This window comes from Manihot esculenta, chromosome 9, assembly GCF_001659605.2.
Source record: "Manihot esculenta cultivar AM560-2 chromosome 9, M.esculenta_v8, whole genome shotgun sequence".
Classification (NCBI taxonomy): Eukaryota; Viridiplantae; Streptophyta; class Magnoliopsida; order Malpighiales; family Euphorbiaceae; genus Manihot; species Manihot esculenta.
In genome coordinates, this window is record NC_035169.2 from 37248680 (window position 1) to 37265250 (window position 16571).

Here is a 16571-nt window from a genome sequence, read left to right on the forward strand (position 1 = left end):
TTCAACACCAACTATTACTATCAAAAAAGCAATTAATTTATATCCGTGCGTAATAAATTTATTAGCTCAAATAATAATAATAATAATAATCTATTAATGTGATTATTAAAACAAGTATAATCATTACTAATAAATTACCCACTCTGTCACATTTTACCAGTTGTTTCCTACAAATTTATTTATTATTTTGAGATTGAGAATGTTAATTTTTGTTTTTAATTTTATTTTTTTTTATCTCTACTAAACACAATAACTATTAGTTCATTTTCTTTCTTAATCTCTCTTTTTCAATTCTCCAGTTTTAAATGATAAATGACAATAGCTCAATTAACTAACCAATACTTGAGGAGTGGGGAAGAAGAAAACAAAAGAGAGAAACCAAATATATGGGCTTGGGCAGAAGCAAGAAAATTCCATGGTCAAGGTTGTGATTAAAGGACAGATTAGAGATTAAGAGAAAACGAGCAGTCAATTCTTCTCTTAAACCCACATTATTATTTTTTTTGTTTCCTTTTTATTATACATTAAATAAATTTAATAAGCCGTTAGACCTAATCTTTTCCTAATACTCATTATTATATCACTTGCCACAATCATTCAACTTAAAATTTTATTTTCCTTTATTTGACTTTTTGTCTATTGAATAAATATTAATTATAATTATGCCGATTAAATAATACTCTGATTGATTTTTTCATATTTTTAAAATATAGAGAATGGGTGAAATCGTAATTTGAGATTATATTTATTAAACATTAAAACTAAATTTAATTGGTATTTTTTAATTTATATTATAATTATTTACCATCCAATTTAAGATTTTTAACAGTAATCTTTTGATCTGTGGATATATTTTAGGGTCATAATAGTGAGAATAATTTTATTTTACTGTGGATATGAAATGATTTATAAGATTCTTGTCAACTAATATGATACTATAAGCTAAAACTATAACTAAAACTAAATCCATAAATTTCAAATTTTTATATTTGAATTTATTTTCGAAAAGCATGAGAATTTCTTAAAATAAAGGTTTTAAAACTCTAAAAAATTTATGAATTAAAAATATTTTTCCTATAAAATATTTAAATGTCTTAATAAAACTTTAATTTATAATATTATTTATCTTAATATAAAACAATAGAAATTGGAGAAGAGAGAGAGAAACAGAAGGCAGAGGAAGAAGCGAGGAGAGTGAGTCAAGAAAGAACAATTCCTTTTATTATTATTATTTTTTAATTTAGAAAATAAAATTGTTAGATTTTAATATTTGGAATGCAAGTATATATTTTGGAGGTGACGTAGCCATAGACAGAGAGAGATTTTGGCATTTGATTTATAATAATTCCTTTAACAGTTTCAGCTTCTCCATCATTTCTTCTTCTTCTTCTTCTTCTTCTTCTTGTGCTTTATTGTGGTTTCTTTCAACTATTCAATCGGTTTCTTTCCGTTCATTACTTCCTTTCGGAGAGAAAAGGAAACAAAGCAAAGGTAGGCGTAGCAGGTGCATACCAAATGAAGACTTCTCTCAGGAAATTGCGAGGTTTCGCACTTCGTCATGCTGACCACAAGGACCGAAGAGATCTTCGCCCTTTGGCTCCCATCGATGAGCTTGCTCAGGCTTCTCAGGTACACCCTCTCTCTTATCTTTGCTTCCTCACCAATTTTATGAAAACAGAGTTTGAGCTTTTCCCAACAACCCATTCTTTACTGTTTTCCACCAATTGCTTAGCAACCAAACTTAAAGTTTCGGCTCTCACTCTTTGTCAAGCAAGGGAAGGGACCAAAATTTTTTTGGAGTTTTTGGTAAGATTTTCTTTTTTAAAATGGCCGAATCTGGTTTTTGCAATTTGTTGAGACACTGAGCTTTTTTGTATGGTTACTGAAGTAGAGTTTTGTTTCTCGAAGAGACTATTATATTGATAAAAAGCATGGTCTGAAAAGTTAACTGGGTTAGACATGATTGCTTTCAGTAGCCATTATTCCGAGCTATTTGCTGTACGCAATGATAATTCAAAGTTAGTAACTTTATATCTGCTTTTGATCGATCGCATTATGTAGGCTTTTTTTTTTTTTCCTCAGGACATGGAGGACATAAGAGATTGCTATGATAGCTTACTTTCTGCAGCTGCAGCAACTGCTAATAGCGCCTTCGGTATATTTTCATATGCTTTTTCCTCTCTTTTCTTCTTCTAATCTCTCGCTATTTATTTGCGCATCCTCAAGAAACAAAGGAAATAGATGATTTACCTATGAGTTGTAGCTCAAGTTCAAGTACCAATAGGAGCCAACCGTACTAAAAAAGGAAAATACATGAGATATTGGTTTCTAAATCATCAAGCCATAACTAAAGGCTATATAGCAAAGTCAATTATTACATTGTAAAGCACCAATATGAAAGAGAGGATGAGAGAGACAGAGGAAGTACTCTTCATCCGAAGTAGAGGCCAGTTGATATTTTAAATATCATGTGGTGTAGCACATGGAACTTTATAGTTCATGAAAATAGTTTTTCGGGTATTAACAAAGAATAAGTGATCTATCAAAAAGAAAGCCAAAGAGCTGCACAGTATTGGTGATACATACAATACTGATAGATGTGTATGTCTCTGTATGTTAGTAACATTTTTCCTTGCATTTTGAAATAGTCGCGGAAGGTTGTTCTTTATATCTATTACATTGTTTATTTTGAGATATTTACCCCAATATATAATCATGCCCAACATTTTCCATCTTGTTGCCTTTACAACAATTTGTTTCGGGAAGATTGTTATTTAATAAGTTGGATTGTTGCAAAATAAGATGCTTGTTATTACAGTATTTTATGTGCTGATTGGGAGCTGTTGCATACTGATCTAATGTCAAGCTCCACATCTTTATTGGTCTCCATTTATAGTATGTTCTTATGTAATTTTATGTGTTCTCAGAATTCTCTGAATCATTGCGTGAATTGGGTGCTTGTCTTCTCGAGAAAACTGCATTAAATGATGATGAAGAAAGTGGTAAGTGAAATATATTATCATGATTCTCTAGTTCTTCACTGGATTTTTTTTTCTCAAGATTTTTTGCATCTCAACTGTGGACAGATTTTTTTGCCATAATGTCAGTTTTATATGCTTAACAACAATGTTACTGGAGGCTTCTTGTTCATGGTCATTACAAGAATACTTGTGTTGCATATTCATAGAGCATGGTGCATTTGGGAAAAGATGTTATTATTAGCCATCTTTTTATTGGATATTTTTCCAAATTGCATATTCGATTAAGCAATATGAAAACCAAATTGATCATATTGTGTCTCGTTATGATATTTTCTCTTTTTTCTCTCAAAGTGTACTTCAGAAACCATAATGCAATAATACTAAGATTTTTCTGGAATACAGGTCAAAAATTTGGATTTGTCTTTTTCGTGTTCCAGAAAATCTATTTATGCATCTTGTGCGACAATCAGTGTAAATGACCTGGAAATTTAGAGTTCGAACCTCTATCGGCGTTAGGGTTCAAATCGATTTAAGGTTGTCGGATCCCGTAGCAAGCCTACCATACATCCTGATATAATCCTAAACATGATCATAAAAACATATAAAAACATTTTCATCTCATGAATCAAAACTCTGACATGAGCATGCAACATAACTGAAAACACAAAATCCATACTCATCATTTACATGCCTCAGTTTGATTCAACAAAGGTTAAACTTTAAAACTTTTACATAAAAAGATCATGAATAAGGGATTATAAAAGAAAACTCGTACAAGCACAATTCTAATCCACAATATGAATTATATGTCCACAACAATATTATTTCATTAGAACTATACCAAACAACTCTGTTGACCTTATGAGCTAACTCTGGTCTTGCAAACCTGAGATTGGAGGAAAGAGATACGTTATAAGAGCCTAGTGAGTAGAAATATAAATAAAAACAGTTTAATAAAATATATGATTGTATGAATGGGTCACAACACAAACAATTCACATCAAGATGGACTTATCACCAGTAACTCTCCATAATTTTAATAGTGCCCGACTCACAACTAGTGCTCCTCAGGACTTTCTCTTAAACATAATATAACGTATTCATAGAGTCAGGGGCATAGAATGGGCAGATCTTTCTCTTACATTATGGCGTAGAATGGGTAACCCTGATTTTTCTGTATCCGTCATAATATATCATAACATGCTCGAGGGCTAGTGAGCCACAACAATAATTAATTATGCAATGCATTATATTCATAAATTCTAATGCAAAACAACCTAATCATATACACATGGCATTCGTAATGCATGAGTATACTTAAAACGTTTGATTTCTTTAAAATAATAGTTTGATTTAGTTCTACTCACCTTTAGCTGACGAAAGCCTAGCTCTGAAGCAGTTTTCTCACTGCAAATTCTACGGTTTTCCAAGTTTGATCCTATACAGATGGACTTAAATGAAAGATCAAACATAACTTTTACAACACTTACACTATCCCAAGAAATTCCTAAGAACATATAAGAGAACATATAGAAAACGAGTTGAAAATGGCTGGACAAGGGACCTCTGGCGACAGGTTCGGTGGCCTAAAGTCCCCTTACAGATCAGAAGGCCAAAAAGTAGCCTTCACAGGCAGGTTCAGTAGTTGAACCTAGCTTCGGTGGCCAAATCCAAGTTCTTCTGCAATGTAGAACTTGATTCTGCCTCAGCCTACAACCCTCAAAAAGCGATCAAACCCACATACAACCGCTCAAAAGCAAATAAAAAATCCAGCATTGACTAAAAAGGTTCAAAACAACTCTAGAAACACCAAAACAATCAACATGCAATCAACTCAGTGCATTTGCTACTTCAAAATTCAACTTAAGAGGAGACATTAACCATGCATACATTTCTAAAATCAAAATTCAAGCTACACACAACCATATTGAGCCCAAAGACAAAGAGTTTGGAAAAAACCAGGCTTACCTCTTGAAGAAAACACAATCACAGCAACCAGGAGAAGTTCAAAGGGGAAAAAGAGATGAGCTCTGAATATTCCAAAAGCTAAAACTTGAAAATCAAACTCGATTCTTCAAAATAAAAGTAAAACTCATGAATTTCTAGAGAATTTAAAGAAAACTCAGAGCAGAAATCCTCAAGAAATCTTAGGCTTACCTCTGCCCGGAAAAAGAGAGAAGAATTTATCTCAAAGTTGAGTTGAAGGCCTTTTATAACCAAGTCTGTCAGCTTGTATTCGGCGGCCAAATCTTGATAATTTAAAAATTATTTTTTTTAAGCACATTGTAAAATACTTTAAATTCATTTTTATAAAAATTTATTTTACCCTTTCAAAGTTTCTGGTTCCAAGATTCCGGATTACAACGGAGATTCTGTCAGAAAGTTGGAATTCCGATACTGGAATTTAGCTGGATATTATAATAAGCAAGTTAACTTGCTCTTTATAAATGCTGTCGCTAATTCCTTTGCCATGAATTTTATGTCATGGCTAGATATTTATTGGTCCTTAAATTCATTGTATCTGATGCTCAGGAGTTGAGTTGTTGTATTCCAAAAGGACGGGGAAATTGTAAGAGAGAGTTGAAGTCTTTCTCTTCCTATGCAGGTAAAGTATTACTGATGCTGGGGAAAATGCAGTTTGAACTCCAGAAGCTTGTTGATAGCTATGTGAGTCCTTGTTATGAATAAGCTGTCATTATTTTGCATAAAATCATCTGGCTTTGTAATGAAATGCGGGTTTTTTACTTTCAGCGCTCTCACATATCCCAGACAATTACAGTCCCATCAGAGTCTCTTCTCAATGAACTTCGAACTGTTGAGGTTTGTTTCTGGATTCTTTGATATTATTCCAGTCAGCTGGTGACAGAGGAAAAAGTGGTGTTTGCCTTATGCATAATTTTTCAATTGTGCAGCAGTTGCCCTCATATTTTTAATGTTGCTTTGTTTTATTTAGTTTTCTTCTGTTTCATTGTCTTTATAGTTTGATATTTCTTCATTTTTCATTAAATAATTGAGGTACTCCCGGGAACAGATCCAGTGGAGACGGGGTGATTTAGCTACAGCCATTCTGTATTTTGTGATGATCTTTTTTGCAAATTTGGATTAGGGTTCTTGACATATATCTGGGTTGATTGAAACATTAGAATTTGAGGTTAAATGTCAGAAAGCTGGGAGAGCTTAAGGTGGAAAATATCACTAGTCTGGATTTTATATCATAGGGAAGTGCAGCTAAATGGAAAGCTTTATTAGAAATATCTTAATATGAAAAACTGTGAACTCCAGAGAGATCTACATATTTTTCTGAGCGAGTTCCAAATGCCTGGTTAAGTTTGCAATATCTGATTAAATTGTTTCTTTTGGTATAAGGTTCCAAATGCCTGGTACGATCTTGCAATATCTGATTGGATTGTTTCTTTTGGTATGAGGAAAGACATTGAGGGGCAGAGTGGGTTGTGAGTAGCTCAACTAGTCATTGACCTTCACTTTGGTTAATTTTTGAGAGAAGATAATTCGCACAGTGCTTCAAAAATTTGTTTATTCCCTTTTTTTGTCACATATTCTTGGAAATTCTAAAAGATTTTGTCTTGTTCTCTGGCCTAAGTTTGCTAATATATTTTTTGTTGAATCTTGGTGAACATCCAAAGAGCCTTGACTTTCAAGATCCTTGGGAAAACTTCTGGAAAATTTTTGGTAGTTCCCAACATCATAGGAGCATATTGGTGAAAATTTTGTCAAGGCTTGTTGGAGTTTGAAAACTTTGAATCACTGCTCTTTTGTGCTTCAAAAGCTTTAGCTTACCAATGCTTAGTTTCTTTTGTTAGAATTTCTATCCTTGCAAAATACTCTAGATTTTTCCTCATTTCAAGTTCTCTTGCTTAAACATCCTCTTTATGTTCATTCAAACATCTTTACTAAAGAAACGGTCACCTATGTTTTTTTTTTCTACTTTTGCAGGAGATGAAGCGGCAATGTGATGAGAAAAGGTTAATCTTTATAACACCTGAGCATGCTTATATACACATACCCACATGGTCCAAACACAACATGCTTGCATAACTTTGACATATATGCCTTCTCATTCTGTTGTTTGATCTACAGAAATGTCTATGAATACATGATAACGAGGCAAAGAGAAAAAAGAAGGGGAAGAAATGGAAAGGGAGAGTCTTTTTCTATGCAGCAGTTACAAGCAGCTTATGATGAATATGATGAAGAAGCAACCTTATTTGTTTTCCGTCTGAAATCCCTAAAGCAAGGACAATCTCGGAGTCTTCTTACACAGGCAGCGCGACACCATGCTGCTCAGGTTTTTTCTTCCTCTTCTTTGAACTTATATATTTTTTTTTGGGGTCCATTTGGACAATTATTTATTTTCCTTCTTCCCTCTTAAATCATGAAAGCAGTTGTGCTTCTTCAAGAAGGCTCTTAAATCTCTTGAAGCACTTGAGCCACATGTGAAATTGGTCACTGAAAAGCAACATATTGATTATCACTTCAGTGGACTTGAAGATGATGATGCAGACAATGTTGATGATGATGGCAGTGATGATGATGACGATGATACCTATGATGCACCTGATGATGGGGAATTGAGTTTTGACTACGGACATAATGACGAGGAGCAAGATGTCGTTTCTACATCAAGAAATTCAATGGAGGTAATAGTTCACTTTGTCTTTGCTCAGCAGGAGCTACCAACTTGTCCCCTTCCAAAGTGAGTAATGATATGCATAATGTGTTATAGTCTGTGATTATATATAATCAATATCATTGCCTTCACAGGAAATTTAGTTGATGTTAGAATTTGTAAACTTGGAGTTAGTGGTGTATGATTCAGAATCCTAGATTTGGTCTATGTTACCTGTTGATTATGAAATTGCAGGGATTGAACTAGCAAGTATGATGGCAAATATAATCATATTCTATATCTTGTATTACATGTCGTGCCTAAGGCATGAGGCTATTTTATGGTTGTTTTGGAACGAACAAAGTCTAGCTGAATATATGTGGAGCTAGAGCAATGTACTGAACACAGTTTTTTTTGGTTGTTTAGTCAATCTTCATCACTTAGAAAATTTTAGCTCCTGGCGCACATTTTATATGGCTGTTTGCACATGACTACCATATTTTTTGTCATGCTTTTCTTTGTGATCTCTTGATACACAGCTTTTTCACACACTTCATGATTTTTGAACTTCATCTCACTGTTTAACAATTTGTGCAGTTGGATATGGTGGATGTTACATTTCCCCAAGTTGCAACATTAGAAGTCAGAAAGGTGAAAAAAAAAAAGCTTTATTATTTCATATGTTCAGTATGAACAACGCAATTGCACTTGTGCATGGTGTAACCCAGTTAAGAATATGGATATCTTTTCTGTATCACTGAATTCTAAGTTTGTCTCACGCACTTAATGCATTTTATATGAATTGCCTGGAAAATTTAATAGTTAATCCAATGATCAAGAATCTAAATGCACTGTATGGCATATCTGAACTCATATAATCATTATGTCTTCCCTCAAAATTCTGTTATCAGATAATTTTGTTATCTTCCTTTCAGATATCCATGTGTATATGATCTCAGAAACTCCATAAGTTACGAGTTTCTGAGTGGGATTAGCGCACAGAATTATATTTACTTTCTTAAAACACCTATATCTTTCATGAAAGCAGCATTACTGAGGTTTGCTGTAACTGTGAGATTTATATGTCTGTTGGACATGTGCGCAGGAAAATATTGATAGCAGCTATTGGAAACCTTGTTCTTTTAGAGGAGATTTTAGGAAAGGAATCCAATCAGCCCCACTTTTTGCTGAAAAGAAATCTGATCCAGCTGAAAGGGTGAAACAGATGCGACCATCATCTTCAAGAAGGCTCAACACATATGTATTGCCCACCCCACTTGAGACTAAGAGTTCAAATTCTTCAGGAACAGGCAGTCTAGTTCATCAAACATTAAGTGCAAGTTTGAATGGGCACAATATGTGGCATTCATCCCCTCTAGAGCCTAAGAAGTATGAAAACTTAACAGATGATAAATATAGTGGATCTACTGTAAAAAAATCATGGTCAGTGCTCAAGGAAAGCAACAAAAGTACTGTTTCCACTCAGATACCTCCTGCTCTGGCCGATAGGCTCTTTGTTCCACGTTCGGATTCTAAGAAGATTAAAAGATACGCCTTTTCAGGTCCCATCACAAGGCAGGCATGGCCTACCAAACCAGTTTCAATAGGACCTCCTGGATTGTTCTCAGGGCCCCTATTGAAGAATCCAACTGTGCAACTACCATCAACATCATCTCCGAAGGTATCTCCAAAAGTATCTCCGAAGGTGTCCCCAAAGGTATCTCCGAAGGTGTCCCCAAAAGTGTCACCAACAGCTTCTCCTACTTTTGTGTCCTCCCCTAAAATAAGTGAGCTTCATGAGCTTCCTAGGCCTCCAGCCAGTTCAGCTTTCAAGTCTTCAGGGCCATTGAGTTCTGTTGGTCATTCAGCTCCTTTGGTGCCCAAAGGTCACATTCATCCTACTGGTAAATCATTGACGTCAAATTCAGCATCTCCACTTCCAGTACCTTCTCAGGCTGTCACCCGCAGTTTCTCCATACCCTCTGGCAACCTTAGAGCAATGGCATTCAATATTTCAAAGCCAATTGAAGCTACTCAGAATTCAGAGATGCCTCAAGATATGGTCTCACCTCCTTTGACACCAATATCTTTCACAAACATCCGGCCATCGTTAACTGGTTCCAAGAATGTCAATCAGACTATTCAAATCAGAGGTAATTCAGAATCTGGTGCTTTATATGTTTATTTAGTTTTAGATAAATTCTCCTAAGATATGACTGGCAGAGAGGGTTTCTATTGTGGTGAATATATGGGCGCTGACATGTCCAAAATCTAACCTATACCTTTCAGGCATACTGATTACTGACGCCAATAATGTTGTTAAATATCAATGGACCATATTCCCTAGGTAGGGCTTTGAAAATTCTGTCCTAAGCTGAAAACTGTAATCAGCCAGTCATCCTAGACAAAAATTACCTTCTCTATGTTGATGTTGTGAACATTCTTGTACCAATCACAATGCTAATATGCATATATGAACTTGAAGATGGTTATGAAATGAATTGTACAGATTTCCAACCAAAGGTCTTTTATGATTGATGGTGAAAACTGCTGAAATGGTTGTTCATGACAAGACAGTTTTTCTCCCCCCTGTTTATGTTGATAGGATGAACTATAGTAACTTTTTTGTTTCAGTGCTTTCATCTCCAATGCTTCCGCAAGATAGCCCAGTAGTCCAATGAAAACTCAGACTTAGTCCTCTTGTTTTAAGTCAGAATTCAATATCTGTGAAGTTTTTCATCAATTCCATCCACCACTTTCTAGCTCTGTTTGTGTCTTGGATTAATGTAGCATTTTTCTGTTACTAATAACGTATTTGATGGATTCCTGACTTCTTGTGCAGATTGATTTTATTCTTTGCAGCAATTTTGTTTCTAGTTCATCAACGGAAAGCCGAGTATGTAAGATTCTCTGTTGATTTCATGCAGGTGCGGATCTGTAAATATAATCACGTCTATCATTTTGTGTATCAATTTTTAGTCCATTTCTTATTTTTAATGATCGAATAATTGCCTTGATGTTTCATCAGTGGAAAAATTTTGTATTCTCCTAAGTGACTCATCACCATTCATTTCTCTCCCTCCTTCCTCTTCTCTCTAAGATTAATCTAGCCTTCAATCATTTTTCTGATCGTGGATTGACAGATATCAAGTTATCATTCTTTGATCTAAGTCAAAGCCTAGGAATTTAATTGAGGTGAAGATACTCTGTTTTGAGGATTGTGGGATCTATCCTCACAATCCTCTCCCAATAACATTAACAAAGATTCACAAGTAGACCTGTTCTGTAATAAACATCACTCCTCCATATGAGTTTTGATCTACCATAAAGCATCTATCTGATAAGATCTCATTCATGAGAGAGAAAATGATGCGGATCAACCGAGAAGCACGGTGATAGGTGGTTGTTACTGTGTACACCTTGTATTTTATTGCCTATTTATCATCTTCTTTCTTCTCAGCTTACATATTAGAGCAATGTATGAGCTCAGCTTTTAATGTTTTGAGCACCTACATTACTAGGGGAAGGACAGAGTCACTCTGCATGTTCAGTGGTTGGAAAATTTTTGCCTCTGCCAGTTCTAATAGCCAGACAGATGAATGATGTTGTAGCTTTTTGAATTTGAATCAAAGAATTACAGTATATACAATGAAAGCTTTAGAATAAAAATAAACAACCTGTGATGCTATTGGATTGGTGTGTTATTCTTCCATCAAATGAGCAGGAAATAATGCAACAACTTCTCCCCGATTGTATTTGTTTTGGTCTCTTCTTTGAGTATAAACCCTAAATGGACAAAAGGGTAAAGTGTTTAATGGAATTAAAATTAAAGGATATGTTAACTAATTTTTAAAAAGGTGGAGATAAATTTAACAATAATTATTATTATTATTATTTTTCTTTCCAAAGGAGCCATATGAAATATTTGGCATCATTGCGTGTCTTCACTGAGAATTGAAATGTATGGTTCAGATTTGTTTCCATTGCAACCATATTCCAGGTAAGCCTATATCCGGCGGTTCTGGGCAGTGTCCCCTCCCCTGATTTTGGTTTTAATTAATTTTTTAAAAAGAATTTAATTATCCGATTTAAACTAGTTTGGGTTCTTGATCCTACGGTCTACCTATAGGGTATTCATTTTCTATGAAATTGGATAAGGACGTGTTATGATTAATCGCATTAACCAAAACTTATTGTCAGAAATCTCTCCATTCTCAGAAGCATATTTACTATCCATTTTCATCAGTTTTAAATTATAGCTAGTCTATTTTTTTATATGACAATTTATTTAGTATTAACTTATTAATTCTAAGAATAATTTAATTATGTAGTAATATAGTACAAACAATTTTTATAATTGCTACTTGCTAAGGTTCATTTAATGAATTATTTGCATTTATTAAAATTTATACAAATGCATTTTCCTCCATGTCACACAGTGCATCTTTTATTAAATTGTATTAAGTTTTATATAAAAAAAAAATTATAATTTTATTTTTACGTGATGGAGGGAATATGTTATTTTAAGTAATAGTTAAGTCATCATTTACAAAGATGATGTTGGATTGAAGCTGACACATTAACATTTAACACATTGGAGACACAGTAATTATGCTTATACTTTTGCATGCTACCACTGATCTTCTTTAATTAATGCAATAGGAGCAGCCATAGCTATTAGCTTTCTGTTCTGATCTACAACTTAAAACGGCAAAGTGAAATACAGATGGCTGAAAGTCACAACCAAGCTTCATAGATTCTTCTCTCGGCATAAAGTGGCTTTCTTAGTATCATAACCCTTGATGCTTTTATTAACAGCTTCCTCCTTCTACATCGTATCTCACAAATCCCATCAGTTCTGGGCCTTCCAGTCTAGGGTTATTTACAAAACTGCATCCAAACAGAGAATAAAAGCCAGTTAAAATATGGTGTCGAGAAAGAAAAATTATATTGAAGCTTTTTTTAGTTCAAGGGGATCGATGTTTAGATGCCAACCTTTCCTCTGAGAACTTAGAGAAGGAGCCAGAAGTAGGGATTGTGCCACACAAATCATTGTCTGACACGTTACTGCAAAAGCAAATCAATCACAAATAATTAATTAAGATTAAAGAGTTCTGTAGAAACAAGTTAATTTTGAGGATTTAAAAGATGACTTACAGAATCTTGAGGTTTCCCAGTTTGGTTAGTTCCCTTGGTATCCTTCCAGTCAGTCTGTTACCGTTCAGTCTCCTGCATGGACATTACGTGACCCATCAAGCAAAACCAGAACCTAAGTTTACATTTAAAGACGTGAAGGAACTGAACTGAACTGACGTTAGTGGCCAACAAATGAACCAATCAAGCCAAATGAAATATGTATATTCAACTAAATACTTACAGGAATTTGAGACTGGAAAGTTTTGAGAGAGTAGCAGGGATAGACCCAGTTAAATTATTGTGGTAGAGGTCCAAGCTCACCAGGCTTTTCAGGTTTCCAAGCTCCTTTGGTACAGAACCCACCAGCTCATTCATGTACAGTTCCCTTAACAATACGTATTCACAAACCAACCAACTCTTGTTGTTATTAAATGTTACTCATTGCTTTTTTAGACCAGAAAAAAGAGAAACAAAGAACAATAACTTCAGTATACAAATCCTATAAACCTTTACTGTACTCATGTGCAATTTAACACCCATATTTATCAGAGGACCACAAGCTGAGACAGTGGTATGGATGTGGCAGGTGTGAGTGTGGGTAGTTGTAACTTTAATAAGTTCTGTAATGTGAAATTACTAACTAGCAGGTTAAACAGACTCTTTTGTTTATGAATCTTCACTTATTATTTACAAGCTGAGTCATGTGCTTACAGATACTGAAGTCGCTCGAGTTTCCCCAGCTCAGGTACTAGATTGCCCGACAGCTTTGCGTTCCCAAGGTCTCTGCGTGCATCAAATGATAACACTAACTAATTACTTCAGATTATTATTCAGATTATTATTACTATTATTATTATTATTGCTTCCATTAACTCGTTTGGAATACAAACTCTCGAAATAGAGAAAAGAGTAGCTGCAAAAGTGAAGAGATAATAAGAAGTGGAAGAAAGAAAATGATGCTTACAGACGGGTAACCCTATTATCGTTGTCACAGGTGACATGAAACCAAGTACATGGATCTACCAGGGTTGGATCCCAGCTTTGCAGAACAAGTCCTGGGTCTTTCACTGCTCTTCTCAACGCGTACAGAGCATCCCCTGTTCATTTAAAAAACAGATGAAGTTAATATTCAATATACTACATATATAAAAAAAAAAATATAAAGTTCAAACATAACCCAGGAACAACATTAAAAGAAGAAAAAAGAAAAGAAGCAAATCTGTGTTACCTTCAAGGTTTGCATTTGTAGGAGCTATAATGATTGACAGGAGCACAAGATGAAGAAGAAGTTGAAAGGAAGTACAAGTCGCCATTAGAAAACTTGAAAAGATGTCTTTGAAAGCCTAGATCGAACAGGTGAAGATGGTTATGAGCTTTTTATATGTTGGAGTTGGTTTAAAGAAGGGAAGCAATAAAACAAACATCTGTAGGGGGGAATTTATAGAGCCCATAAAAAGGATTAGTTTGCTGGTTATGTAAGAATTGTTTGGGGGGGACAAAAAGAAAAACAAAAAGAAAAGAGCAAAAGAGTAATTACAAAATGTGAATGAAAGTGGGTCTGTAGTAAAAATTGTTTAGTTGTTTTCATGCAAGCCCAACGCACGTCCAAGATTACCCCTCACTGATTGATTGGTTGGACGATTTTATCCTCTTTGCCTACCTAATAGCTATATATATATATATATATTGTATTCTACATTATTCCTCGGGGGTTCAGTGGTTGGTGCTGGGCAAAAGCAGAAAGTGAGCAAGTGCAGCAAGCAGCATGGGACAGATTAAAGGAGTTGTGTTGGGATAGGACCACCATGGTCCACTCCTGTGATTATTACAATTGAGGATGTTATTTCCTTTCAACAATATACACCTGCAATTTCAATATATATGTGTATGTATACATTTTCTGTAATTAAGTTTGAAATCCTTCTTGCATTCATTTGAATTTGAATATAGTTTATAGGCAATATAATCGTTAATTTTAATTATTAAAAATAATGATATGAAATTATTTCTTAAAAAAAAAAAAAGATCTTGTTGTATGTAAGATCACCCGAAAATATGGAAAACTTAAACATATGAAAAAAAAAATCGTTTTTCAACTTAGATATCAAAAGAAAATCGAAAAACTACAATGAAAGATATTTAAAAATGATGACTACTGGACTTTGGATACTCAAATTGTGACTGAGTCTACGTTGGAAATGTCAGGTCAAAAACCAAGAGGTAGGCTTGTCCTCCAGTATGCAGTCCAGGACTTGTTCGGACGGATCGGACAAGGTAGGTTTAGGTCCATGTATAGGAAGTCCAGCCTAATCGACTTGATGAATTCACGAGACAACAAATCCTTGGACATTCGGAATCGTGTTCATATGACGCCGAGGGAATTAAATGGCCGCCTGACGATGGGAAAGGACACAGTACGTCCGTACATACGGCCCAACGTGACAATGACAGGACATACAAACGCAGGACGGCGGTTACACGTCACTAGAAGATAAAAAGAAAAAGAATAAAAGAAAGAAGGCATACACTAACCAGACCAAACTTATCAAAATACACCTTGAGCGTACACTTTACTGGATCTCAGGATATCAATTGGCACTGTCTGTGAGAATGAAGGAGATCTTTTCATCACCGGAGTTCTCATCCTCATTTCTACCCACTGAAATCCACATGGTCAACCATGGCGAAAATCATACTGGACACACCCCCAACGACCTGAGTTCTACTCAAGAAGGAGCACAATTTTCATTTTCTAGCCTGACTGCCCTATTAAATCAATCACCTATGTTGTTTAACCCTTCACCAAGCTCAACAAAGACCATACTCCGAACCACCTTATATGACCAGGAGCTACAGAGCATGGCTCTCCAACTGCAAAACACTGCTTACTGGCTAGGCCAAATATTATACACTACAAAAAAACAGTGATTTAGCGACCAAAATTTTGGTCGCTAAAAAGACAGATTTGGTCGCTATTACGAAATAGCGACCATTTAGCGACCAAAAAAATTGGTCGGTGTTTGGCCAGTCGCTAATTGATTTGCGACCATTTGAAAATTGGTCGCTAAAATAGCGACCATTCAGCGACCATTTTTTGGTCGCTAATTTGGTGTCCATGGTTGAAAATCAGTCGTCAAAATTTGGTCGCTACATGGTCGCTGATTTGGTCGCTATAATTTGGTCGCTAAATAGTCGCTGATTTGGTCGCTATACGTTGGTCGCTAAATGGTCGCTGATGTGGTCGCTATAATGTGGTCGCTAAATGGTCGCTGTTTCGGTCGCTAATTTGGTCGCTATTTCGTTGTTATTTGATCGCCTCAAGGAAGAGTATTTAGTCGCTGTATGGAAGTAAATTGGTCGTTAATTTTTGGTCGCGAAATGGTCGCCATTTTGGTCGCTAATTTGGTCGCTATTTCGTTGTTATTTGATCACCTCAAGGAAGAACATTTAGTCGTTGTGTGGAAGTAAATTGGTCGTTAATTTTTGGTCGCGAAGTGGTCGCTATTTTGGTCGCTATTTCTTGAGAATTTAGTCATTAATCTTTAATCGCAAAATGGTCGCTGTTTTGATCGCTATTTCGTCGCAAATTAATAGTAAAATCAAATATATATTTAAATTTTAATTTGCTTATGTGGCTGATTAATCACTAATAAATACTTTTAAATCTGATTCATATCATTTTTCCAATAAATTCATAAACCTGCTGAAATATCAATATGTACACACATTCCAATACATAAAACATCAAAGATAATATATAAACATCAACTTCATTTCATAATTGTGCAATCTAAAAATCCAAAACATTACTATAGTTCAAGACTAAA

At 34.9% G+C, this 16571-nt stretch overlaps 2 protein-coding genes across 6 annotated transcripts; one reads left to right on the forward strand and one right to left on the reverse strand.

The window, feature by feature from the left end:
- Positions 1 to 1291: 1291 nt before the first annotated feature.
- LOC110623148 (uncharacterized protein At2g33490) lies at positions 1292 to 11355 on the forward strand. Of its 5 annotated transcripts, none has more exons than XR_002489241.2 (12): positions 1298 to 1629; positions 2083 to 2155; positions 2928 to 3002; positions 5587 to 5648; positions 5733 to 5801; positions 6936 to 6964; positions 7080 to 7287; positions 7385 to 7639; positions 8206 to 8259; positions 8714 to 9761; positions 10451 to 10535; positions 10752 to 11355. XR_002489241.2 is itself a non-coding variant. In XM_021768063.2 (11 exons), the coding sequence occupies exons 1-11, from the start codon at positions 1516 to 1518 to the stop codon at positions 10453 to 10455; spliced, it is 1992 nt and encodes a 663-aa protein (XP_021623755.1). In that variant the 5' UTR covers positions 1300 to 1515; the 3' UTR covers positions 10456 to 11296. The 5 variants fall into 5 exon arrangements, 3 of the variants coding, with proteins under 3 accessions (XP_043815865.1, XP_021623755.1, XP_021623756.2); XR_002489242.2 differs by having other exon boundaries at positions 11130 to 11355; XM_021768063.2 differs by having other exon boundaries at positions 1300 to 1629; positions 10451 to 11296.
- Positions 11356 to 12168: 813 nt separating this feature from the next.
- LOC110622512 (leucine-rich repeat protein 1) lies at positions 12169 to 14282 on the reverse strand. The gene is made up of 7 exons (XM_021767038.2): positions 13973 to 14282; positions 13709 to 13841; positions 13456 to 13527; positions 12986 to 13129; positions 12766 to 12837; positions 12604 to 12675; positions 12169 to 12498 (listed from the first exon to the last, which is right to left on the reverse strand). Exons 1-7 carry the CDS (start codon positions 14055 to 14057, stop codon positions 12420 to 12422), a joined length of 657 nt encoding a protein of 218 aa, XP_021622730.1. The 5' UTR covers positions 14058 to 14282; the 3' UTR covers positions 12169 to 12419.
- Between the last annotated feature and the right edge of the window lie 2289 nt (positions 14283 to 16571).